The 25572-nt window shown below is 32.3% G+C and overlaps 1 protein-coding gene across 2 annotated transcripts in view; it reads left to right on the plus strand.

Moving 5' to 3' along the window:
• The first annotated feature begins 4481 nt into the window (after positions 1-4481).
• LOC126893302 (monocarboxylate transporter 13) overlaps positions 4482-25572 on the plus strand; it is a 265737-nt gene continuing 244646 nt past the window's right edge. The window contains exon 1 of one of the 2 annotated variants that reach the window (XM_050663332.1): positions 4482-5185. In XM_050663332.1, the coding sequence (XP_050519289.1) occupies positions 5050-5185 (136 nt within the window). In that variant the 5' untranslated portion in view covers positions 4482-5049. The remainder of the gene's footprint in view (positions 5186-25572) is intronic. The other variant, XM_050663331.1, reaches the window with a different exon arrangement.

Consider the following 25572-nt stretch of genomic DNA (forward strand, 5'->3'; position numbering starts at 1 on the left):
CGATGCACTTGCATTGGCGTAACCAGAGTTGAAGAGACAGGCATTATGATTAATTATCATTATTACAGATTGCAGTATCTAGGTATTTCAAAATCCGTATGTGAATCCATTCAAAATAATTAATTTACAGAGTAAATAATTTAAAATATATTAACATAACATTATCCTGTGTTACTAGACAAGTTTATTTAAGGTGCATTACCACCTTTGGGGGGGGGGGGGGCATGGCCCCCATGGCCCCCCCTTATGACCGCCCTTGTATGACAGTATAAATCGTTGAAAAGTTGACTGTAGAATAAAAGTGATTGTCTTTAAGAACTGAATTTCACGTTAAAATAAAATAGAAATTGTTACTTCGTAAGGTTAAAACTATTTATTGTTTAATATTTTAGGGTCAACTAAGTTAATTTCTTCTACAGGAGGACAAGAAGATCCTATCTTAGAGACTGAAAATACTGTTTCATCAACTTTATCTGTGGAAGTAAAACGTAGGGATGTTACTCCAGTGGATGTTGATGAAGCAGAAGTTGTGTTTACTGGTAAGCTCGTGGTTTTTTCCACATTACGATTGAATAGTAAAGCTTTTTGATGAAACTGTAATAACTATAAACTTATTACCAAACAATTTTTTTATTTATGGGTAAGCAGTCAATATCTTAGGTAAACTAAAAAACCCGTGACTTAAACTTTTCGGTTTGTTACATGCCAAACCATCTTCAGAAATTTGATGGAAAAAACCAAACGTAAAGCCACAAGCTTTTTACTATACCTAAACACTGACCGCGTACCCACTAGTAAATAAATTATTTGATAGTTAAACTTTGGTATGTTAAGAAAATTCTATTGCTACACTTGTTATTATTTATAGAGCTTGTTCCGGTTAATCCTTTTACTGACTCAGTTGCGGAATCAATTGGTTCGTCAAAAGAAGAACAAATGATGTCCTTTTTAGCAGGTTGGTAGTTTATAAAAGTAATGTAAAAAAACCATTAGAAATTTTTATGTTGTCTTAATATTACAGAGGCAGTTGGAGTTAACAACAGAAAAGAAGGTGTATTACTTGAAACAAGAACGAGGTCGAACCTTCTCTTTGGCATTTCAGATTCGGAAGAACCACTTGACGATTCCGATAAAGACAGGGATTACAATGTAACCGACAGCGAAGACAGTAGTGAAGACGAATATGTTCCGCTCAAGAAAAGAAAGTTGATTTGCGATAGAGGAAAAAACAATTCAATTGTATCAAACCCAAAAAGTGCCGAAGATGTTACCTCTAACAAAACAGCCGAATGTGTACCCGATGCAGTGGAGTTAATCAATAGAGAAAATCAGACAGTTTCCAAAAAAAAAAGAGGAAAAAAAGCTATTAAAGGGGAGACTAGAGCAATTCGCGATGAGAGAAAAAGACTACGAAATCTTGGTATAGAATACACTACACGCAAAGGCAAAAAGATAAGACCAAAACAATTTAAGGACCTTGCAAACTGTAGAATGAAATGCAAAGAGAGAATTAACGTTACCAAAAAGGAAGAAGTTTTTAAAGAGCTGTGGGGTATTGGTGATTATAGTAAAAGGGTAGCCTATATAGCCGGATTAATATCAAGCAAAGAAAAAAACGTATCGAAAAGGAAGATTGACGGCAAGAAACATAAAAATCGAACGATTACACATTCTTACTCCCTTTACATCAACGGAGAGAATGTAAACATCTGTAAGGCGTGTTTTATGACCACTTTTGATGTCACAAACATGTTTGTGTCAGACGTAATCAAAAATAAGAATGCTTCTACTGCTGGCATTGTTCACTCTGATTTGAGAGGAAAAGGAGAACCATATAATAAAACCCCTCGAGAAGATATAGAATTATTGAGATCTCATATTACTTCAATTCCGACTTACGAGAGTCATTATGCAAGAAAAGAGTCAAGTAGAAGATATTTACCAAGCCACTATACACTTAAGAGAATATATGAAGAATATAAGATGTGGTTACCAAAAGAAAGAAGAAGTGTGTCACAAAAAATATATGAAAATGAATTTCGAAGTCTTGGTATAAAAATTAAAAAACCAAATAAGGATACCTGTGCAACGTGTGATAAGTTCGCCATGGTCATAAAAAATTCAAGTGAACAAGATAAACAGAGGTTGCGAGATGAACTAAAGGTTCATCAAACAGAAGCAGAAGCAGCCTATGAAGCAAAAAGAAGAGATAAAGAAAAATCTGCAACGGATCCATGTACATTAGTTTACACTTTCGATCTCCAGCAGTGCTTGCCTACACCCGATATAAAAACATCCGTAGCATTCTACAAGCGGCAATTGTTGACTTTCAATTTCACCATGAGAAGATGTGATGATAAGCAGTGTTTCTGTTACATGTGGCACGAAGTAATAGCAGGTCGTGGTGCTAATCAAATAGCATCATGTATTTACAATCGTGACAGAATAAAAACTCGTATCGTGTAGTAATGTTTTTTATTGTGATGAAAGAAAATCCAGGAATATCTTACATAAACTATAAGTTTCTGGTTCCTGGTCACACTCACATGGAGTGTGACTCCGATCACTCTATTATAGAAAAATCTAAAAAATATATCCAATCTCCATTGACCATCCAAGAGACTGGTTTCAGTTGGTCCGGACTTGCGGTAACAAAAAACCGCTCATTGTAAAAGAAATGGATCGCAAAATTTTTTATGAGTTTTCAGGTCTTTTCAAGCAGTACTTTTCCCAAAAAAAGTCAACGAAACTGGCCAGAAAGTTGTTTGGAAAGATATAAAATGGTTACGCTACTCCCAAGATATTGGAATAGTAGAATATAAAACTACTTTAGACGAAAGCGCACCTTTCCAAAAAATTAGATATCTGCGTAATAATTTACCGCAAAATATAACTTTACCATTTTCATACAAGTCTGAAAACCCAATTAGTCACGAAAAGAAAAAAAATCTTATTGACCTTTTACCCTACGTTGATAAAAATTTCCACGATTTCTATAGGAATTTACCATCCAAGAATACAATACCCGACACAATAGAGGGCGATAGCGATACAGAGTGAATAACATTATTTCAACTATTACCTACTTGCTTGTTTTCCAAAAATTATTATTCGTATTATTTTAATTTGTCAATATTCTGTTATTATGTTTAAGTTTTTTACCACTGGAAATAGTGAACAGTAGTATAAGTGTATTTTTTTCTCCAAATACATGTGTCAAATAGTATAAGTATCCTTTTTTTTTAAATATTAATAATAGAATGTTTACTTTACGACAATTAAAAAAACACATTGTGTCTACTTCTATGGAATAACCAGATTTTTTTGTGGTTATGTATTTAAAAAATGCAAGTAAATTATACAAAACCTTTAATAACTCAAAACAATGTTTTTGTACTTATACTTCTTTTCCCGCCGTACCGCCAAATATAGCTGAGTATTAACAAAATGCATTATGCACATAAAGTGGGGAGCAAAAAAACGGGAAAAATTACGTCTTTGGTCTGGTCGACGCCGGGCCCCGGTAAAATGTACATGCTGTGCCCCCTCTCGGCGGGCCTGGCGCCACCACTTTGACATACATAATATTATGTTTAAAGGGGTGATGCCAATGAGCAACTCCATTGCATCAGTTGGTGTTGTGTTCATGGCACCTGTTATATTTAGGCAAGCCATCCGTTGAATATATGGTTTCGTTTGTTGATCGCTGTTGCCTGTAGCACTTTTGGTACCCAAGCAATAGCTCCGTAAGTTGGCATAGGCCTAATGACAGTAGTGTAGATCCCACTAAAAGACATAGACTACGGAACACTTAAATAAGAGGAGATTTGGAAATATAGTTATCCTAAGAATATATAGAAAGAAGGCAACTTGGTGGGGTCATCTTCAGAGAATAGATTATACAAAACCAGTAAAAAACCCTGGGAAAAATATTCGAAAAAAGGGGAACATCATGGATAGAAACAAGTACGCTGACCCAGAGGTGTAACCAGCATGATCCTAAGGGGGGGGGGTTACAACTACTTGATGGTCTCTGGGGGGTATGGAATAGTAATGGTGTTAAGCGTATAGAGCTCAAAGTACATCCAAATGGGGGGGCGGTGGTATAGTCCCAAACCCCCCTGGTTACGTCTATGCGCTGACCAGAAATAAGAAGCAATGGGTCAAATTTGTACATAATGTAAAAAAGTAGGTATATAGCAGAATAGATATTAGTTAAGTTTAAGTTGGTATTAATATTGAGTTGTTTTTGTATTGTATTATAATGTATTGCCGCCCTACACTACTGGGTGATAATAGAGTTTTTGAAAATATATAATATAGGTACTTGTTCATTTCTAATTTTCACTCTCTAATTGAAATATCGATTTCTTAAATTCTGTAATATTTTGGTGAAGGCGCTGTACTAGTGTAGGCTACTCTTATGAGAAGGGAATGTCTTCATTAAACATTAATTGTGGTGATAGGGGCGTTATACGGTTAAGTCATCGGCATTGTTTCCTCCACTCCAGTTCCAGTTTCCCCCTAACATCAGGTCAAAGTCGCTTCCACAGACCTACTAGCGATATTATTTGAAAGGATTACAGTGTCAACGGACTGAAGATAAGTTTCCAAATGTTGTGTTGTGTACGGACGCAGATAAACAATTTTTATGTGAGTGAAATTGTGTGACAGTAAGATCAGGTCAGTTTATGCACTCGGGGAGTTAACACAATAGTAAATAAAATAAAACAATTGTTTATTGTGGCCTTCAATGGCGCGTACTCGCGAACGATTATTCCGTTTTATATAACATTCCGAGAAAGTGGTTTACTATATCGAGGCATATTTTGAATAAGTGTATTATTTTACCGATATAAAGCACTTTTCCACTACGCAACCCACTCCCCAGCCGACACACAATGATAATAACATTGTGAAAGAAAAACTACTCATCAGCTGTTAGTTAGCAGTCGACTACCACGTGTGTTAAGTGATGTGTCGCTGTGAGTGTTCTTTACGTTGTTGTTAAGGTGTAGCGAGTGTTTAGATTTCGATTTTAAATTTAAAATGCCAGTCCGGCCTGAAAATGATACCACAACAGAGGTCTCTATACCTTTGTTGGTCAAACCTGGGAATTTGCTGCCAGCTAAGACTGAAGAAGCCAACCAGAAATCCTCAACTAATAATGTTAAAAGAAACAAAAGTAAGTATCCAATAGGTGATTTAATTCTTCGTTGTAGTCAAGAAGTACATACCTACACACAACCAAATTTATATGGAATCATCTGATAATTCTTATTATTTCGTGCGAATTAAAAAAAAACGAACAGACGAAGTCAAACAATATTTTTATTTTAAAGCAATTTAATCACAAATAGGTACATAGGAATTAAATAAAACAATACAGTGTTTAAAAATAAAGAAATTCAAACTAGTTGTTTTAAAGTCAATAGCATAAAAAATTTCAATGTAAAACGAATAATGTTTAAATTGATTTATTTATTTATATTTTTTTTGGTCCTCACCTCTAGTCCTCATGCAAGCTTCAATTTGCGCAGGCACGCTCCTAATCAAATTGTCAACATTTTTTGTTGTAGGTTGCTCCATTCTTCAAGAGCAGCTTGTACTAGCCATGCGGTGCTTTGTAGATTATCCCGGTGAGCTCTAAAGGAAGAATCATATTATGTGTTCGGGCACGTAGCGTTTCGTTTCCGAAAAATATGAAAACCTGATTTCACAAAGAGTTGTCTGTTACTATACAGGGTGCGCCAAACCTCTGGTCTTCTTTGATTACGGCTAAACTATGACATATACAAAAAAATGTTTATAACAAAACTAATGTGTATCAAAGAGGTCTATAATTTAAAATTATTTTCAATTATACAGGGTGAGTCAGAACGACGGTATGAACCAAAGTTGTATTTTTTTAAATGGAACACCCTGTATATTAAATCATTTTTGAATATATTATTTAAAAATATGAAAAATTTGTATAAGGTCTTATAGGCCCAAAGTTAATAATTTTCAAAATATTTACATTTTTATTGAGAAAAATGGTAATATTTATAGGGTTGTGGATTATGTTTCCAAGGAAATAAAAATTTAGGTGATAGGTCAAAGTTTTTAAAATATAGTGTTATTTTTAAATAATTTAATATTTTTTACTTTTAGCCATAAAATATACAGTGTGATCACTATTTGCAAATACAAAATTTTCTCATTTTTTTTAAATGGGACACCCTATATATTAGTTTTGCGTTTGGCAGTAAATATTACAACCTTTTTTTTGGTATGAGGTTGTATGTACCTAGCATGTTTCGTTTTGTAGATATTTAAAAAAAACTATAGATTTTACGTTTTTGCGGATTTTTTATTTAAAAATTTTTTTTCAAAAAAAAATAATTATAATCTGGTTTTAGAAACATACACTAAAATATAAAATATGAAAATAAAAACGTAATTAAAGATTAAAATAAATCGTATGCTAGTACAATTCAATTGAATTTAATAAGTTTAAATTATTTTACAAAAAATATTTTACCTTATTAATGAATACATAAATTAGTTACTAAATTAAATAAACAACCAAATTTTAAATCAATCGTAGTAATTCTTCTACCGCAGCAACTTTCCTGTACCAAATTAATTGTTAGTTATATTGTATTTACGAGTAAGATCAGTTAATAACTTTTTAATTTACCTACATCTTGAGAACGTATAAAGTATGCTTTGAAACAAATTAACGTTATGGAAGTATATTAAGAAGTAAATAGTATCTATGTACCTACTCGTGTCACAAAAGCTGGTAATAATTTTTAATGGTTTCGCCCAAAACAAATGTCATATCCAAAAAATTTTCGGTTAAAAAATTAAAATTTAAAATATAAAAAATTTTTACAAAAATTTCAACTACAAAAGTATTACCAGTTTTTGTGACACCAGTAAATACTATTTATATTAATAAATAATTTGGATGATACATTTAACATTCATTTGTTTCAAAGCATACTTTATAATAATTTTTATATTCTCAAGATGTATGTAAGTAAATTTAAAAGGTAAATTAAAAGTTTAACTAAATACAATTTAACTAACAATTAATTTAGTACAGGAAAGTTGCTGTAGTAGAAAAATTACTACGGTTGATTTAAAATTTGGTTGTTTATTTAATTTAGTAACTAATTTATGCATTCATTAATATGGTAAAATATTTTTGTAAAATAATTTAAAGTTATTAAATTCAATTGAATTGTACTAGCATACGATTTATTTTAATCTTTAATTACGTTTTTATTTTCATATTTTATATTTTAGTGTATGTTTCTAAAACCAGATTATAATTATTTTTTTTGCAAAAAAATTTTTAAATAAAAAATCCGCAAACACGTAAAATCTATAGTTTTTTTTTTTAAAATATCTACAAAACGAAGCAAGTTAGGTACATACAACCTTATACCAAAAGAAAGGTTGTAATATTTACTACAAAACGCAAAACTAATATACAGGGTGTCCCATTTAAAAAAAATGAGAAAATTTTGTATTTGCAAATAGTGATCACACTGTATATTTTATGGCTAAAAGTAAAAAATATTAAATTATTTAAAAATAACACTATATTTTAAAAACTTTGACCTATCACCTAAATTTTTATTTCCTTGGAAACATAATCCACAACCCTATAAATATTACCATTTTTCTCAATAAAAATGTAAATATTTCGAAAATTATTAACTTTAGGCCTATAAGACCTTATACAAATTTTTCATATTTTTAAATAATATATTCAAAAATGATTTAATATACAGGGTGTTCCATTTAAAAAAATACAACTTTGGTTCATACCGTCGTTCTGACTCACCCTGTATAATTGAAAATAATTTTAAATTATAGACCTCTTTGATACACATTAGTTTTGTTATAAACATTTTTTTGTATATCTCATAGTTTAGCCGTAATCAAAGAAGACCAGAGGTTTGGCGCACCCTGTATATACTATACGCTCCGGACAGTATGAATTGTTCATATTCCAAACCATAAAAACAATATTTTTCGGAGACGAAACGCTACGTGTCTGAACTGATAAATATGAATCGTCCTTAATTCTTCTTTTAGGCATATCCCTCAAATACTCTATAATGTTAAGGTCGGGTAATACACCAGGGAAATAAGGCAAAAATATACCATGTTCGGGACAGTTGAGCAGCCAGGTTGCAAATGAGTTTTTTGGGTACTATATACCTAATACATTATAAATACAAAAATGCCCGTCACAGTTTGGACGAGAAATTTAGTTATTAACAAATAAGGGTCAAAAATGAGAGTTTTTTCGTTTAAATCGCTACAGGTAAAAATAGGGTAATTAAATGTCTTATTTATAATATTTTTCTTTTAGTAGATGAGCCAAGGTTTAAAATAGCGTTTTTTGAATTTTGGTCCGATTATTTGTTGCTTCGGATATTGCAAAATAAAACTAAAATTTCGAAAATAAAAAATTTGCTATAACTTTTGCGAAAATGAATTTAGGACTTTCATATTGCATGAAAAGTTGAGTAAAACAGTCCATACAATGCACAAAAATTTTTAAGATGATGCGTCAATTAGTTTAAATTTTATTCAATTTGTTTATCCCAAAGAGCTTTTTTTCGCAATGTTATTGTTCAGAAAATAATAATGATACAGCAATTCTGTGAAAACAACATGAAAGAAGAATAGTAATATTTTCAACGCATTTAAAAAATCATTATAAAAAGTCATTTTTATCACCCAGAAAACATTTTACCAAAATAGAGTCATTTTTGGCTTATAAACAATTTGAATAACTTTGTTAATATTGACTGTAGGCTAAAACTACAATGGAATTTGAAAAACTGGTATTTTGATACAAATTTTAAAGTAGAACTTACTCGCCTAGGTTAATTACGGTAAAAGTTAGCCACTTTTTTTATTTAATTGACGGCTATTTTGTTTATAACAATTAAGCAATCTAACTAGAGCCATTTTGAAGTTGAAGATATATAGGTTATGTGTAAAAGTTTGAGTAAACTTTGAACCTCAACAGAGTGGTTAATAAAGCTTTAAAAATGGCGTCCGAACGGAATTAATTCGTGGCCGGGGGAGGGGAATTACTAAAATACGAGCACTCAAAAAATGAAACTGATTCTGCAAACATATACTGCGATTAATATCGCTGGAACTTGTTGATGGATTTTGATCATAATTTTTTAAATTTGTATATACTCGTAGTCTTATACAGGGTGGTGAATTGGAAAACTCAATGTAAAATTCTAAATTGTTGAATTCCTGCTTCCCTAATTATTCTACATCAAAAGACACGAGAAACTATTTGTAGGGGATTGAAAGCTTTATTGAAAACAATTGTTAAAATTGTTCTGCGAGTTACACATTCCAAAATTTTGTAAAATGTAATAAAATGTATCAAAGTATTTGCCAAATTTAGGTCACACACAGTGCAAGAATGTGTATAAGGTTGCCTTCGGTCACAATGAAATTATTATATCAACAATATTTGGAACTGTCAGTATTTTTATTTTATCGTATAAAAAATAGATTAAAACCTCTTCAACGTCCTACAGGATAAACGTGTAAAATTTTATAAAAATCGGCCAAGCCGTTTCGGAGTAGTATGGTAACTAACACTGTTACAGGAAAATTTGATGTATATAGAAGTAACTGCGAATTAAATAATAAAAGTGGCTAACTTTGAACATAATTAACCTAGGCAAAAAGTTTTTGATCTGAAAATTCATATAAAAATACCAGCTTTTGAAATCCTAAAGTAGATTTACTCTATAGTCAATATTAACAAAGTTATTCAAATTGTTTAGAAGCCAAAAATGACTCTATTTTACTAAACTTTTTTCGGAGTGATAAAAACGACTTTTTAATGATTTTTTCAATACTTTAAAAATATAACTATTATTCTTGCATGTGGTTTCCACAGAATTGCTATGTCATTATTATTTTCTGAACAATAACATTGCGAAAATAAGGCTCTTTGCGATAAACAAATTGAATAAAATTTAAACTAATTGACGAATCGTCTTAAAATTTTTTGTGCATTATGTGGAATGTTTGACTCAACTTTTCGTGCAATATGAAAGTCTTAAGGCAATTTTCGCAAAAGTTATAGCACATTTTTAATTTTTGAAATTTTAGTCTTATTTGCACTTTCCGAAACAAAAAAGGATCGGACCAAAATTCAAAAAGTGCCATTTTAAGCCTTGGATCATCTACAAAAAAAGAATATTATAAATAAGATATATTTAATTACCCTATTTTTACCTGTAGCGATTTAAACGAAAAAACTACCATTTTTGACCCTTCTTTGTTAATAACTAAGTTACTCGTCCGAACAGTGACGGGCATTTTTGTATTTATAATGTATTAGGTATATAGTACCCAAAAAATCTATTTGCAACCTGGCTGCTCAAGTGTCCCGACAAAAACCTTATTTCTCTGGACTATAAGCAAGCAGAACACTCCAAACAAGGGATATCTTCTGCTTCAATGAAGTCTGTAGTCACTCTAATGGTATGTGGAGGTGCATTATCATGCATATGCATGAAACTTAAAGTTTCTCCTGTTGCACCTCTCCAGAGCCTAACTACAGGTTATCAACATACCTGCGAGCTGTTAAAGTTGATTGAATGAAAATTAAAGGAATTTTTTTATGGATCACAATGCCTCCTCTCCAGAGCATTACACTTCTCCCTGTATATGTGAACAGATATGACGTTTTTCGACAGTATATTCGTCGGTCATCTGATTTTACACAAATCCTGGCTTTTCTGAAAATAGCACATTTTGCCAATTCACAATGTTCCACTTTTGATGGTGAAGACACCAACTTAGGCGATCAATCTTGTGCCGCCTGGATGACTCGGAAAATCATAACTGTCTCCTGCTGTATACTTCTTTACACGATCTCTTCTTCTTTTTGTTTCAACTGAAAGAGTTACACCTGTAGCTTCCAAAAGCTGCCTTTGGAGCTGCAGGTGAGGAATGGTTGGGCTCTTCTAGCTGATTGGACAATAAAACGATTGTGGTGAGCCGTAAAACCCTTGTTACTTCTTGGCGACTTTTTCTTGCTTTAATTTTGAGCTTTACTCATTCATGTTACTTAGCATAGTTTTGGACAGAAAGCCCTGTGTAACGCCTAGCTCTACAGTTATGTCCCTCTGAGAACATCCCTTGCTTCACAAGACGACCAATAATCTTTTCCCGTTGTAAGTCCGATAACCCCACATAAGGCATATTTTCGTTTTTGGACGCAAAAGTTAGTTTATTTATTTTCATTCAATTTGCAAATAATATATACCATACCGAACTGCACTATTTGATTGTCTTATCGATTTGTTTATTTTCAATAAAAACATTTATTCTTCGCAACAATATCAAGTTTTTTCAAAAGAAATAAATATTGGTCTGAAATACATCGTGATTCCATATAGTTTGGTTGTGTGTATTTCATTTGTACCAAAACAAAAACGATATTTAATAAAGAAATAAACACTACAAAAACAATATAAGTAGCTTCGTAGCAGTTTTTTAATGCCGTTTCAAAACGCTTGTTTTTGTACTTACTAAATTATCAAATTTATTAAAAATGTTCACCATTCATTATTATTGTCTCAAATTTGAGCCATGGATTATTATTTATGATCTGTAAAACTAAGTATATTATTGATGTTTTTATTGGTACTAAAAACAATTAAACCCATAGATAAGAAAAATTATGTCTAGGTATTTCAAAATTTAAATTTTTAATAATTTCATACACACGATTTTGTTTATTACATAAAAATATATTTTTGAACATTGAAGGTATAAATATGTCAGCATGGGCGCCCATATAAAAATTTTTAGGGTTTCAACTAGTTTATAATACAGTACCTATGCGACAAAATAAACAGCATGTATTGAAATGAGTATTTAAATGTTTATGATCGTTTATATACTAGTTACTAGGTGACAAAGCATTACATATCATCCATTCTATCTGTGTCGCTGTTTGGAATTCAGGAAAATGGCCATCTGATTGGTGTACCTCAATTTATATCCCACTATACAAAAAAGGAACTACTACCAGATGTGAAAACTACCGCACACTGTCACTAATAACACATGCTAGTAAAATCTTGTTGCATATCATCAAAAACAGATTAAAAACCTATCTACATTACCAAATACCTCAGGAACAAGCGGGGTTTGTAAAGGGTAAAGGTACAAGGGAACAAATCCTGAACCTGAGACAACTCATTGAAAAGTCTAATGAATTTCAAGTACCTATGATTATATGCTTCGTTGACTACCAAAAGGCATTTGATTGTGTAAGCTGGATAAATCTGTGGTCAATTTTAATAGAAATGGGCGCACCTGGTGACACTTATTAAAAATCTGTACCAGTCTAATATAGCGACAGTACGACTAGATCAGAAGTTCTCAAACCAATTCAAGACCGAGAGAGGTGTTAGACAAGGATGCGTGTTGTCACCTGACTTATTTAACATTTATGGTGAACATGTCATGAGGATGGTTTTAGAAGGATGGGCCGGTGGAGTAACAGTAGCTGGTAGAAAAATCTTCAATTTAAGATTTGCTGATGACACTACACTTATAGCAGCAAATGAGCAAGAAATGTTTGATCTTCTGCGAAGAGTTGAGTACGAAAGCAATAAAGTTGGTCTGAAAATCAATAAAGCTAAGACAAAAATAATGGTGGTCGACAGATTTGACACTATTCAACTGACTAACATATTACAGGAATACCAGATAGTAAACACCTTTGTCTATCTCGGGTCTAGTATAACTAACGATGGTAACTGTGAAGCAGAAGTTCGGAGACGTATTGGTATGGCAAAAAATGCGATGAGTCGCCTAACTAAACTTTGGAAAGACAGATCTCTCTCTCAAAATATCAAGATGAGACTGGTGAATGCCCTTGTATTCTCAATATTTCTATACGGAGCAAAGACTTGGACTCTTCGCGCATGCGAGCGCCAAAAAATTGATGCCTTTGAGATGTGGTGCTGGAGAAGAATGCTGCGCATACCTTGGAGAGCTCATAGGACAAACGTTTCCATTCTAAACCAACTCAATATTAAAAAAAGGCTGTCCACAATACGTCTGCAACGAATTCTGCAATTCTTTGGTCACGTGGTTCGCAGAGGTGACGACAGTTTGGAGAGATTAATTGTTTCTGGAAACGTTCCGGGGAGAAGATCAAGAGGACGATCACCAACTAGATGGTCTGATCAAATAAAGCATTCAGCTGGAAACTCATTCTGCGAAGCTCTTAGAGCAGCTGAAGATAGAGACCAATGGAGAAACATTGTTAGGAACATTGGAAGAAATCACGATCCTCAGTAATGGGGAAACGACAGGAGAGAGAGATCGTTTATATACAGTGCGGTGGAATAAGTGTTGCCCCCCCCCCTGTTAACTTGTTTATTTTAAGAATATAAGCAAAACGTTCGGACAGGTCGATTTTTAAACTAACCATAGTATATTATAGCATCAACATTTCGAACTTTACGCGATCCCTCTTCAGGTGACAGCCATAATTTTGAATTTTTTAAATGGGAAAGTACATCATGTGACACCTCATTTAAAAGCTCTTAAAATACTGATTTCAAAAATGTATAATACTGTAATCCTGTTTGAGAGCGTAGGCGCAAAATTTCGGTCGAATTCTTTCTAAATGCAATCATTTTTTTCGAATCCTTAAAAAACTAAGGAATATTTTTGAAAAATTTAAACGCAGAATGAAATATTACAGTATTCTCGATGGTCCAAAGTCCCTGAGAACTCCTATAATGTTTATTTTAATAAGTCACAGTGGTGAAAAAAAGAGAAAATTTAGTGTGATTTTAAATTTCAAATATGTCATTCAAAAGAAACTTTTTGTTTATTCTAAGGGACTGTCAGCCCTCGGTAAGAATCTAATCTTTCATTCTGCGTTTAAATTTTTCAAAAATAATTATTAGTTTCCTCAGAAAAAAATAGATGCGTTTAAAAAGAGTTCGCCCGGAATTTTGCACGTACGATCTCAAAAAGGATTAAAAGTCATTTTTGAAATCAGTATTTCAAAAGCTGTTAAATGAGGTGTCACATGATGTACCTTACCATTTTAAAAAATCAAAGTTATACCTGTCACCTGAAGAGGAATCGCGTAAAGTTCGAAACGTTGATGCTATAATATACTATAGTTAGTTTAAAAATCGACCTGTCCGAGCGTTTTGCTTATATTCTTAAAATAAACAAGTTAACAGGGGGGGGGGCAACACTTATTCCACCGCACTGTATGATAGTAGGTAGTATACGTGATATAGCAAGATTTTTACCTCAAATAATTAATTTTTTAGTTTTTAACAGTAAACCGGCTGGTCTAACCCAGTCAAGAAAAGGAAGCTGAAAAATTCGAAATTAGGAAAATTCACCGAAAACAATTTACCGAAAACATTTCACCGAAACACAGTTTACCGAAAGCACAATTCACCGAAATAGAAATTTACCGAAATTACATAAATAAATTAGTTTTTCTACAACCGTGTTAAAAATGCAATTTTTAGCACTCCATACGTGCGTTAAAAATGCTACTTTAAGGCACTAGTGCTTTAAAATATTTTTAAGGCACTGCAGTTCGTATTGACCGTATAGACAATTTTGATGTAATGTCAAAAAAATATAAAAATGGAATGTCAGTCACGTTCAAGTAAAAGTTTTTGTAGATAATATCCTGTAATTACGTTTGTAGAAAAAGTATTGTATGATATGCGTGTTAAAAAGTACATATTTAAGGCACTCATGTGAATTGCAGAACTCGCCACCGCTCATTCTGCAAACTTTCACATGCGTGCCTTAAACGTGTACTTTTAACATTTATATAATAAATAACTATTTAATAACTAAAAAACATATAAAATATAATTTATTTCAAAAATTTCATTATTACAAATAATAACAGGAAACAAATGACACAATATTATATAGACCAAAATCTATAATTATCATTTAGAAAGCCCGTTAGCAGTTCAATCCCTTTTCTAAAGAAATTATGATTATTATTATTAACCTTCTGGGTAACGCTAACGGACTTTCTAATTATTCTGTTATTCCTGATAATAATATTTTAAAATAAATAATTTTATACTAATTGATTCATATAATTTTGGTAAATTTTTATTTCGGTGAATTGTGCTTTCGGTAAACGATGTTTCGGTGAAATGGTTTATGGTTTCAGTAAATTTTCCGTCTACGGAAAAGATCTTATACAGGTATTTAAAGGTTCCAAAGGTTATATGAGGGGTAGCTGATGAAAATTATGTGAAGACGTACAGCTAATTTTGTTTTTTATTAAACAATAAGACCTGTCAGAAGAGCAGACCAAAATCGTTGGATAAACCGAATAACAGAGTGGAGTTGGATAGGAAAAAGGAAGAGAGGCAGAACCCGAAGACCCTTCGGAGATGAAGTGGACGAAGCAATGGAGAGAAGAAATATACAGAAAGGGGACTGGCAAGAAAGAAAGAGCTTGAGAGACCGGTTGAGTGAAGGAATACAGTGAAAACTGTGCACATCCTGAGTATTATATTTATAAACAATATATGTCTTTGGAATGAAACTGACAAAAATTATAAATGCAGAGAATCAATGTCTTTTTCGTCGCACATAATAAACAACTGTTGCTTCAGTGGATACATGATGGATGATGCATCTAGTTCTAGTCGCAAATACGTGCAACAAACTCCAATGTTGGTACAACAAAGTTGCTTGGGTGAAGACAATTTTTTACAAAAATGTGAAACTTAATTCAACCTCTTTCAACGTTGTAAAACACAAATGTTGAAATATGTTGCTTTGGTGGAGACTGGAGACACACCTTAAGAACAACTTTATAAAAAGATCTTTGTTTGTTAATACAACATACTATCAGACTGGCATACATTTCATCCTGAAAGTTCTAGAGTTAGACGCCGTTTTTATGGAAAGACATTATAATTCAAGCAAATCTGTTGAAATACGGAAAGTTATGTTTTTATCAAAAATGAATACCCATTTTCAATTTCGTTGCTACACGAAACTACAGCCGCATGATTATTCCAGTTCAATCAGAGAGTGCAGCAAGCACCTCTACCGGTTTCGAAACTTATTAGTCTCTCATCAGGAGGCACATATGCTGCTCTCTCTGACCCAACTAGGACAAACCCCGGCGTGCAGTCACGGATTGCAACGAACGAAATGGCACGGATGCCCTCTAGCAAAAAAAAAACTAAGTTCTCAATATAATAGCACATAAAACAACATCCAAAAATGTTATCCTACATCCTACCAGACTGAAAACAATGGGGACCTTCTCTGGTATCACCTCCGAGGCTTCTACAATTTGCAAGCCATAACGGATGCTGAGACTAAGGAAGATGAGGGAATTTTACAATTTATAATTCACGTCCCATCTGCTCAGCGCGGTAAAGTTCCAACGAGAATGGTTCCAACTAGGACAAACCCCTATTATGTTTTTATATTTTTCCTATTTATCTAGTATTTTTCCCTATTACTTCTAAGTATAGAAAGATTCTACTTAGACCTGGTATTGTTTACATAATTTCCAATTCATATCTATATTTATTACACACATATGTTTTAGACACATTATGTTTTGAAATACGTTTAGATACGTTTTGATAATAAAATATAATGATAAATATGCTGTGTTTATAGGATATGTATAATTTCGGTTTTACTTAAATGGTTTTTATTATCATAACTTACTCGGGCCAGTAACGGACCAAGGATCTAGGACACCTGGGTGTCGCCGTTTCTGCGGGACCATTTGGGCGTCGCCGTTTGGGCGTCGAGCCAAGTGGATGTCAGCCGTTTTGGCGTCGTAATTAATTGGTAACAAAATTGCTGTTTGGATATATTGATTTCTCAAACCAAACAAAGGTTTCAAAGTCTCTGTGACTTGAGTAATACATATTTGAAGTATTGCAACCTGAGAAACGTCTATCATTTCCAAATGAAATTATAAAAGATTATGTCAAAAGACTAACTACTAAATACGATAAAGACTTTTCATTTGATCTTTATGAACAGTTACTTGCTTTACTTCATTACTTTATACTTTATTTTAATTTATATTTCTTGAATAGTTTTTGGAGGATAGATATAAATACATAATATTATGTAATACGTGTAATACTGTATTTACAAATAACATATTTTTTATAGTGGTACTATTTTTTGTTTATTTTAACAACGCTGTAGAGTGCGTAAATTCGAGTTTTCTAAAACGCGCGTGTTTTAAAATGACCATGGCAACATCAGTAACCTTAGAAACGTAAAGCCTAGAGTCAACTTTTTAATTATTGAACTGACAGAAGTAACCAATTAATTCCGATGCCGAAATGGCCGAAGCCGAAACGGCTGACGTCTACTTGGCTCGACTCCCAAATGGGCGCGCCAAAATGGCGACGCCCAGATATCCCTTTCCCACAGACCAAGTCTATTACAGCATCACTGACCAACCATATATTGTCCAGTCTACAGGTGGAGAGCATTTGGGACAGAACATAATATGTTCCATATTTTCTTGTTTTTTTACTTACTTACTTAAGCCTTCCTTTTATACCTTACGGTGTCGAGGTAAGTGGAGAAATTAGACGTCCCCATGCCTTTCGGTCAGTCGCTAGTCTGTCTGCCTTTCTCCACCCACTATTTCTATCTATCTATCTATCTATCTATCTATCTATCTATCTATCTATCTATCTATCTATCTATCTATCTATCTATCTATCTATCTATCTATCTATCTATCTATCTATCTATCTATCTATTGCCCGTCATTTGTCCAAAGTTGAACGTAGCCCCCCCCCCTTATTTTTCCACTCTTCTCGGTTCAGTGTTAATCCTGTCAATCTGGTCCCTGCGAATCTTCTTAGGTCATCCGACCATCTCATCTGTGGACTGCCCTTTCCTCTTTTATGGTCCCAAGGTCTCCAGTGGGTTATCGCTTCATTCGATCTTCCGTCTCTTTGTCTGCTGTTGTGTCCTGCAAATTTCCATTTGAGAGTAGCTGCATGTTTGTTTACGTCTTTCACTTTGGTTTTATTTCTGACTCATGAATTTTTCTTTTTATCACTTAGCTTGATACCCAGCATCTGCCTTTCCATTGCACTTTGAGTCTTAGCCATCTTTTCCATATTTGTCTTTGTGAAGGTCCATGTCTGTGCTCCATATGTAAATACTGGTAGGAGACATTGATCATATACTTTTGTGCGGAGGTATTGGGCATATTTTTGGTTTTTTAGGATATATAGTCGAGGAAATGAAGCTGAAAAAATGGCAAAACCTCGCAATTTGTTCGTCCAGCATCGATTTGTACAAAAATTTGGGATTAGGCTCATTACACCCTCTAGTTCATTTTCTATATTGAGCCGTTGTACGCTTTTGGTTTTTTAAGGGTAAAAACTACCCCTAATTGTAAAAAATTATAAAATAACATTTTAAACTTTAATATTGTCAACATTTGGTTCTTATTAGTTACATAATGATTGTTTTATGCTGTAAAATATACTATCATAATATTTCAACCCTTAAAACCAACCTTGTTAGAGCTATATATAAAAAATTTACTTATCATAAAAGAATAATTTCGGCTTGCATCGATTTACAAAAAAATTTGAGATTAGCATCATCTCACCCTGTACTTCATATTCTATGTCATGCTTAAAGGCGTTGATTATTTTTAGGGGTGTAAACTACCCCTTATTGTCAAAAATATATAAAAACATTGTAAACTTTAATATTGGTAAAATTTGGTTTTGATTGGTTAAATAATGATTGTTTTATACTTTAGGATATAATATCATAATATATAAACCCTTAAAAACCACCCTTAATAACATTACAGTTTTTATAAGTAGATATTTTAATAGATCTATACAGAAAAAAAAGTAGAATTAAAGAATTACAAAAACATTTATTTACACAAAATAACGAATTTATAAATATGTACAAATACAAATACAAATAGTTTTTTAGTCATCTTCCAGTATACGAACCGGTTCTGTGGTATTATACATACATTGAAAATTATCCATAAGCGGACTATCCGAACTTTTCGAAAAAAAAAATTCGTTTTATAAACATAGCTCCTTCATTTTTGGCGATAAAAAGTTTTTTCAAAAATGAATTTGTAGGATTTTTGAAGACTTATAAGACTGTGTAAACTAAATTCCGTAAGATCCCTTAGTTTTTAATTAGGGTGGGTTTAAAGGGCTTGAATAAGGGGGTGTTTGCTCGTAAATAGAGGTTTTAAACAGCTGTATCTCGCTAACTGTTCCCTGTAATGAAAATCTATGTACAAGGTAATTTTAGTTATTAAAAAAGCTACAATTTAGTAGTTTATCAATTTTTTTGTATCTCCAGTATTTTCGAAGATATTTTGAAGTAAAAGGTGAAAAATGTAAAATTCCAAAAAATTAATTTTTATTTAAACTCCAGTTTTTCTAAAATTAAGCCTTTTAAATAGGTCAAACTTCTTAAGTGTATTGATAACACAAACATAAAAGGAATTACAAAAAGGTCAAGACCAATTTTTAATTAGGAGGTTAGTTAGGGGGTTGTTTTCACTGATTTTTTCATAGAGAAAAGCAGGTACCGACATTTTTTTGATCATAGGTCGCTTAATTTTCAGACTAGAAACTTTTTATTATTATTTTTTAAAAGGCCTAGCTGTATATTTAAAAAAGGTTATTTAAGTTTTCCTCGAAAAATGCAAAGTTTTTCCGTTATTTTACTTTGAATATTTAAAATTATGCATTTGACAAAAAAGCTAACTTTTAACATGCCGTATCTCGGTTTGTATTGGTCTTAAAGATATTACAGAAAAATAATTTAGTTTGTGTCACTAAAAGATACAATTTTGATATCTGCAGTTTTTTTGATTAAATGCATATTTTTCGAGGTATTCTCAAAAAACCCTCTAAAAAGTCGATTTTTTCATCGAAAAACTGTTACTTTCAAGCGCGAATAACTCGAAAAATATTAGTTTTACGAAAAAATTGTAAAAAACATTTTTTTCTTAGAATTACTTTTTACATCGATTTGCATGGTTAGAATGTAATAAAAAATTCCCGCCCCCCGAGATGGGGTGGCAACCACCCCCAAGATTTTAGCGTACAGCGGCATGATATAGAAAATGATCCTTGGAAACCTTGGGCCCTACCTTCTGTGAAAATTTCAAGTAAATCCATGCTGGACGAAAAAATTGCGAGCCAAAATTCTTCATTTCCTCGACTAATAGTTAATTTTTCCGAATGTCATCCGAGCGAGTCTTACTCTCCTTTTTATTTCTGCTGTTTGATTTTCTTTATTCAGTTTCATTATTTGCGCTAGGTATGTACTCCTTGACTCCTGTACGCCTTGTGTACTGCTTGACTCTTTGTATTGTACTTGTTCCTTTTTGCATGGTTTCGTTGTCATCTTCTACGTTTGTCATATACACTGCGGTGCAAAAAAGTCGATCCACTAAAAATTTGGTCATTTTTGAAGTTTCGAATTTCCTAAACCTGTTGTTCCATTTAAGTGATTTTTTTACCACATTATAGCCTTATTCATTGACAATGTCGCTGTAATAATATTGTTGCTAGACAGTCAAACTGCCATTGTATACAGGGTGTACGAATCAAACTGTGTCTTTTTATCAAAGTTCGCATCACCCTGTGGACTATTCTAGCATTTATAAAATACTGAAATTAAAACCTAACTATAGCTTCAGGTTTTCTTAACATTTTGTCTTTCGATTCATTCGCTTATGTTGGATAATAAAAAAGTTAGGTACTTTAACAACTGGCCATGTTCGTCATCAGTACAGGGTTTTTTTAAATAAGTGCGGCAAACTTTAAGTGGTAATTTTATGCATGAAAATAATGACAGTTTGCTTAATAATCATATGTCCGCAAACGCTTCGTTTCCGAGATACGGGATGTTCAATATTTTTTTACCAACTGACGATTTATTTATTACTTTAAAACCAGTTGAGATATGCAAATCAACTTTGGTGAGTTTTAAGACGTAGTTATTGCACATTTTTTGACATACAATTAGGAATTTTATATTCACCATTGGCGTGCGTACGGGTAATATTATAGGTCAGAATACCCGTTTGCGCGCCAATGGTGAATATAAAATTCTTACTTGTATGTCAAAAAATGTGCAATAACTACGTCTTAAAACCCACCAAATTTGATTTGCATATCTCAACTGGTTTTAAAGCAATAAATAAATCGACAGTTTGTAAAAAAGAATTGAACATCCCGTATATCGGAAACGAAGCGTTTGCGGATATATGATTATAAAGCAAATTATCATTATTTTCTCATGTAAAACTACCCCTTAAAGTTTGTCACACTTATTTAGAAACACCCTGTACTGATGACAAACATGGCCAGTTCTAAAAGTACCTAACTTTTTTATTATCGAATATAAGCGAATGAATCGAAAGACAAAATGTTAAGAAAAACTGGGGCTATAGTAAGGTTTTAATTTCAGTATTTTATAAATGCTAGAATGGTTCATAGGGTGATGCGAATTTTAAGAAAAAGACACAGTTTGATTCGTACACCCGGTATACAATGACAGTTTGACTGTCTAGCAACAATATTATTACAGCGATATTGTCAATGAATAAAATTATAACGTGGTAAAAAAATCACTTAAATCGAACAACAGGTTTAGGAAATTCGAAAGTTTTTAGTAGATCGATTTTTTTGCACCGCAGTGTATTTAGTTTTTGTGTAGTTCATTTTTAGATCTTCCTTCATCTCGTTTGCTTCCTTGTTCAATTGTGTCATCATTTCGTTAAGATCTTTGATATTGTATGATATCACTGCTATGTCATCCGCATATCTCAGGTTATTCAGCAGTTATCCATTGATGTTGATTCCTTTGTTGTGACATTTAAGTTTTTTGAATATACAGGGTGTAATAAAAATACAGGTCATAAATTAAACCACATATTCTGGGACCAAAAATAGTTCGAATGAACCTAACTTACCTTAGTACAAATATGCACACAAAGGAAGTTACAGCCCTTTGAAGTTACAAAATGAAAATCGATTTTTTTGAATATATCGGAAACTATTAGAGGTTTTTTGTTGAAAATTGACATGTAGCCTTCTTATGGAAAGAACATCTTAAAGAAAAATTATAGTGATATTTGTGAACCCCATAAAAATTTTATGGGGGTGTTGTTCCCTTAAACCGCCCAAACTTTTGTGTCCGTTCCAAATAAATTATTATTGTGGTGCCATTAGTTAAATTCAATATCTTTAAAACTTTTTTGCCTCTTAGTATTTTTTCGATAAGGCCGTTTTTATCGAGTTGCGGCTTCTTTTTTAATATGTTTACATAAAATTTTTATAAAGGTTTTGTTCCTTTAAACCCCCCAAATGTTTATGTACGTTCCAATTAAACTACTACTGCGGTACCATTAGTTAAACACAGTGTTTTTAAAACTTTTTGTCTCTTTGTATTTTTTTGATAAAGCATCTTTTATCGAGATGTGGCTTCTTTTTTAATATGGTTCAAAATATACTTAAAAATGTAAATCATAAATAAATTTTCATATTATTACCAAGTCTCCATAACCGTACAAATACAAATATGTGGTGGATTTGACAAATATTCAAATATCTCGATAAAAACTTACTTTTGAAAAAAGTACTAAGAGACAAAAAAAGTTTTTAAAAACTTGTGTTTAACTAATGGCTTTAAAATAATAATTAAGTTGGAACGTACACAAAAGTTTGGGGGGGGGGGGTTTAAAGGAACCAAACCCCCATAAAATTTTTATGGGGTGTCCAAATTTCATTATAATTTTTTCTTAAAATACTACTGCCATAAGAATACCACATATCCATTTTCAATAAAAAATATCTAATAGTTTTCGATATATTGGAAAAAATTGATTTTCATTTTGTAACTTCAAAGGGCTGTAACTTTTTTTCCGTGCACATTTGTACTAAGGTAAGTTAGGTTCAATAGAACTATTTTTGGTCCCAGAATATGCGATTAAATTTATGACCTGTATTTTTGTTACACCCTGTATATTCTAGTGCTTGTGTAAATAATTTTGGGGATTGGATGGAATGCATAAAACGTAGTACCTGCTAATGCTTCAAGTATGTACTACATTTTTGAAGATTTTACTACACTTACAAAGCATTACTACACTTATAAATGCTTTGTAAGGCTTTTTACTACACTTGCAAAGCATTTAATGATTTGTAAGTGTAGTAAAATCTTCAAAAATGTAGTACATACTTGAAGCATTAGCAGGTACTACGTTTTATGCATTCCACCCCCTCTGTTTATTTTTATTGGTTTGGTGTTTTGGTGTGGATGTTTTATTGTGGTTGTTGCTTTTTCGCCGATTTTTTTCAACATTATTTCTATATTAACTGTATTTTCTATCAGGGCCGCGTTTAGGTCAATTGACGCCCTAGGCAATTCTCTAGTAGCCGCCCTTCAAGCATGTACCATTTTTTGCGGAAAAAACATTGCAAGCAGATTTTTTTATTTAAATAAGAATACATAAAAATTGTCATTCCAGTTCGATCACATCAGATGTCGTCATAATTTATCGCCTTTGTTACGTCCCTTTCTATGGACAAAATCGACAAATTGTTAAGACGTTCTTTGACCTTTGAAAATGACCTTTCAGCGGACACGTTGGTTGGCAACTGGGAGACACAAATCAATGCGCAAAGCAATATCAAAATTAGGGAAAATATCTTTCAATCCATTCGTCTTTAAATATTTATATATATCAATTATTGGTGATTGGTGATTTTATTGTGGTATCCAAATGAACCTTTATGAATGATGTAGGTATCTATTAGTGCAGTCAGTGAGGGTATTTGGTTCCGAATTCCATCCTACTGCATCAATTTACTTGATATTTTCACTGTAAGTAGGGAATAACTCAAGAAGCAAAGTCTACGCTATATCCTATGACGCTTTTAACTTAGGGGTGGTTCCCACCCGTTCTTGGAGTGGAATTTTTTTTATCAAACTAACACCGGAAGTGGCCAGAGAACCTAATTCTAAGCAATAACTGTTTTATAAATTTTTTTGAAAACTCAATACTTTTTGAGTTATTCGTGGTTAAAAATTTGCCATTTTCATTGAAAAATGTCACTTTTCGGAGACTGTTTTTTGGGAATACCATAAAAATTGTGCATCTAACGAAAAAAACTATATAAAACATTTTTGTAATTTATGAAAAATCAGAGAGATTAATTTTTTCATAGATGTTCTAGTTTTAATAAACAAAGAGATGGTTGGTGGAAAGAGATGTTTTTTTGGTGCATGCTCAAATCGGTGTATTCAACTTAAAATAACAGAGAAATTGTCTTTTTTGAGGTATAATGCTACGAATACCTTTTGTAGTGCTTGAAAAGACCTTTAAAACGAGAACTGTTAAATGTCGGTTACATTCAAACTAAGCGAGATATGGTGCAAAAAAACTTATAACTAATGTATTTTAAGGAAAAATGAGAAGTATATTTAACCCCTTATCCACCAGAATTTAAATGCATCGTTTTTCTTTTAGAATACCTTCTACTATAGTGTTATTTATATATTCAAAAAGTTGGACGGGTTTAAAATGAATGGTTTTTGACAAGAATAAGATCAAATTATAGAGCGCATTTTTAAATTTTTTTAAAAATCTTCCTTTTTCTCCATGTAATTCGAAAGTGATAAGAGATACTACGTAAAAAATACCTTACAAAAATGTAGGTATTCTTTTAGATAACAATATTATTTGTCTTTTATTACTGTATCTCATTATCATTTTCGAGTTACATGATTTGAGAAGATTTAAAAAAAAATTAAAAATATTCTCTATCATTTTATCGTATTTTTTTCAAAAACCATACATTTTAAACCCGTCCAACTTGTTGAACATAGAAATAACACTATAGTAAAAGGTAGAAGCAAAACGATGCATTTAAATCTGGTGGATGAGGGGTTAAAATATACATAGTTCGCATTTTATCTTAAAATAAATTAGTCATCCTTTTTTGTTGCACCACATCTCGCTTAGTTTGAATGCAATCGAAATTTAACAGTACGGTCGTTCTATAGGTCTTTTCAGGCAGTACTTATAAAAGAAATTGATAGCGTTATACCCTTAAAATTGACCATTTCTCTGTTATTAAGTTGAACACACCCATTTGAGCACGCACAAAAAAAATTTCTTTTCGCCTACCATATCTCTTTTTATGTTATCACTAGAAGACTTATGAAGGAACGAATCACTTTGGTTTTTCATAAGCTACAAAAATGTTTTATATAGTTTTTTTCGTTAGATGCATAATTTTTAAGGTATTCGCAAAAAACCATCCGAAAAGGCGACATTTTTCAATGAAAATGGCAAATTTTCAACCACGAATAACCCAAAAGTATTCAGTTTAAAAAAATTATAGAACATTGCGCCCGCCGCCTTTGCGGTGTTGGCGACGGCCCAATAATCCCTAAATTTACGACTTCTGTCCTTTTTGT

Source organism: Diabrotica virgifera, chromosome 10 (assembly GCF_917563875.1).
Source record: "Diabrotica virgifera virgifera chromosome 10, PGI_DIABVI_V3a".
Classification (NCBI taxonomy): domain Eukaryota; kingdom Metazoa; phylum Arthropoda; class Insecta; order Coleoptera; family Chrysomelidae; genus Diabrotica; species Diabrotica virgifera.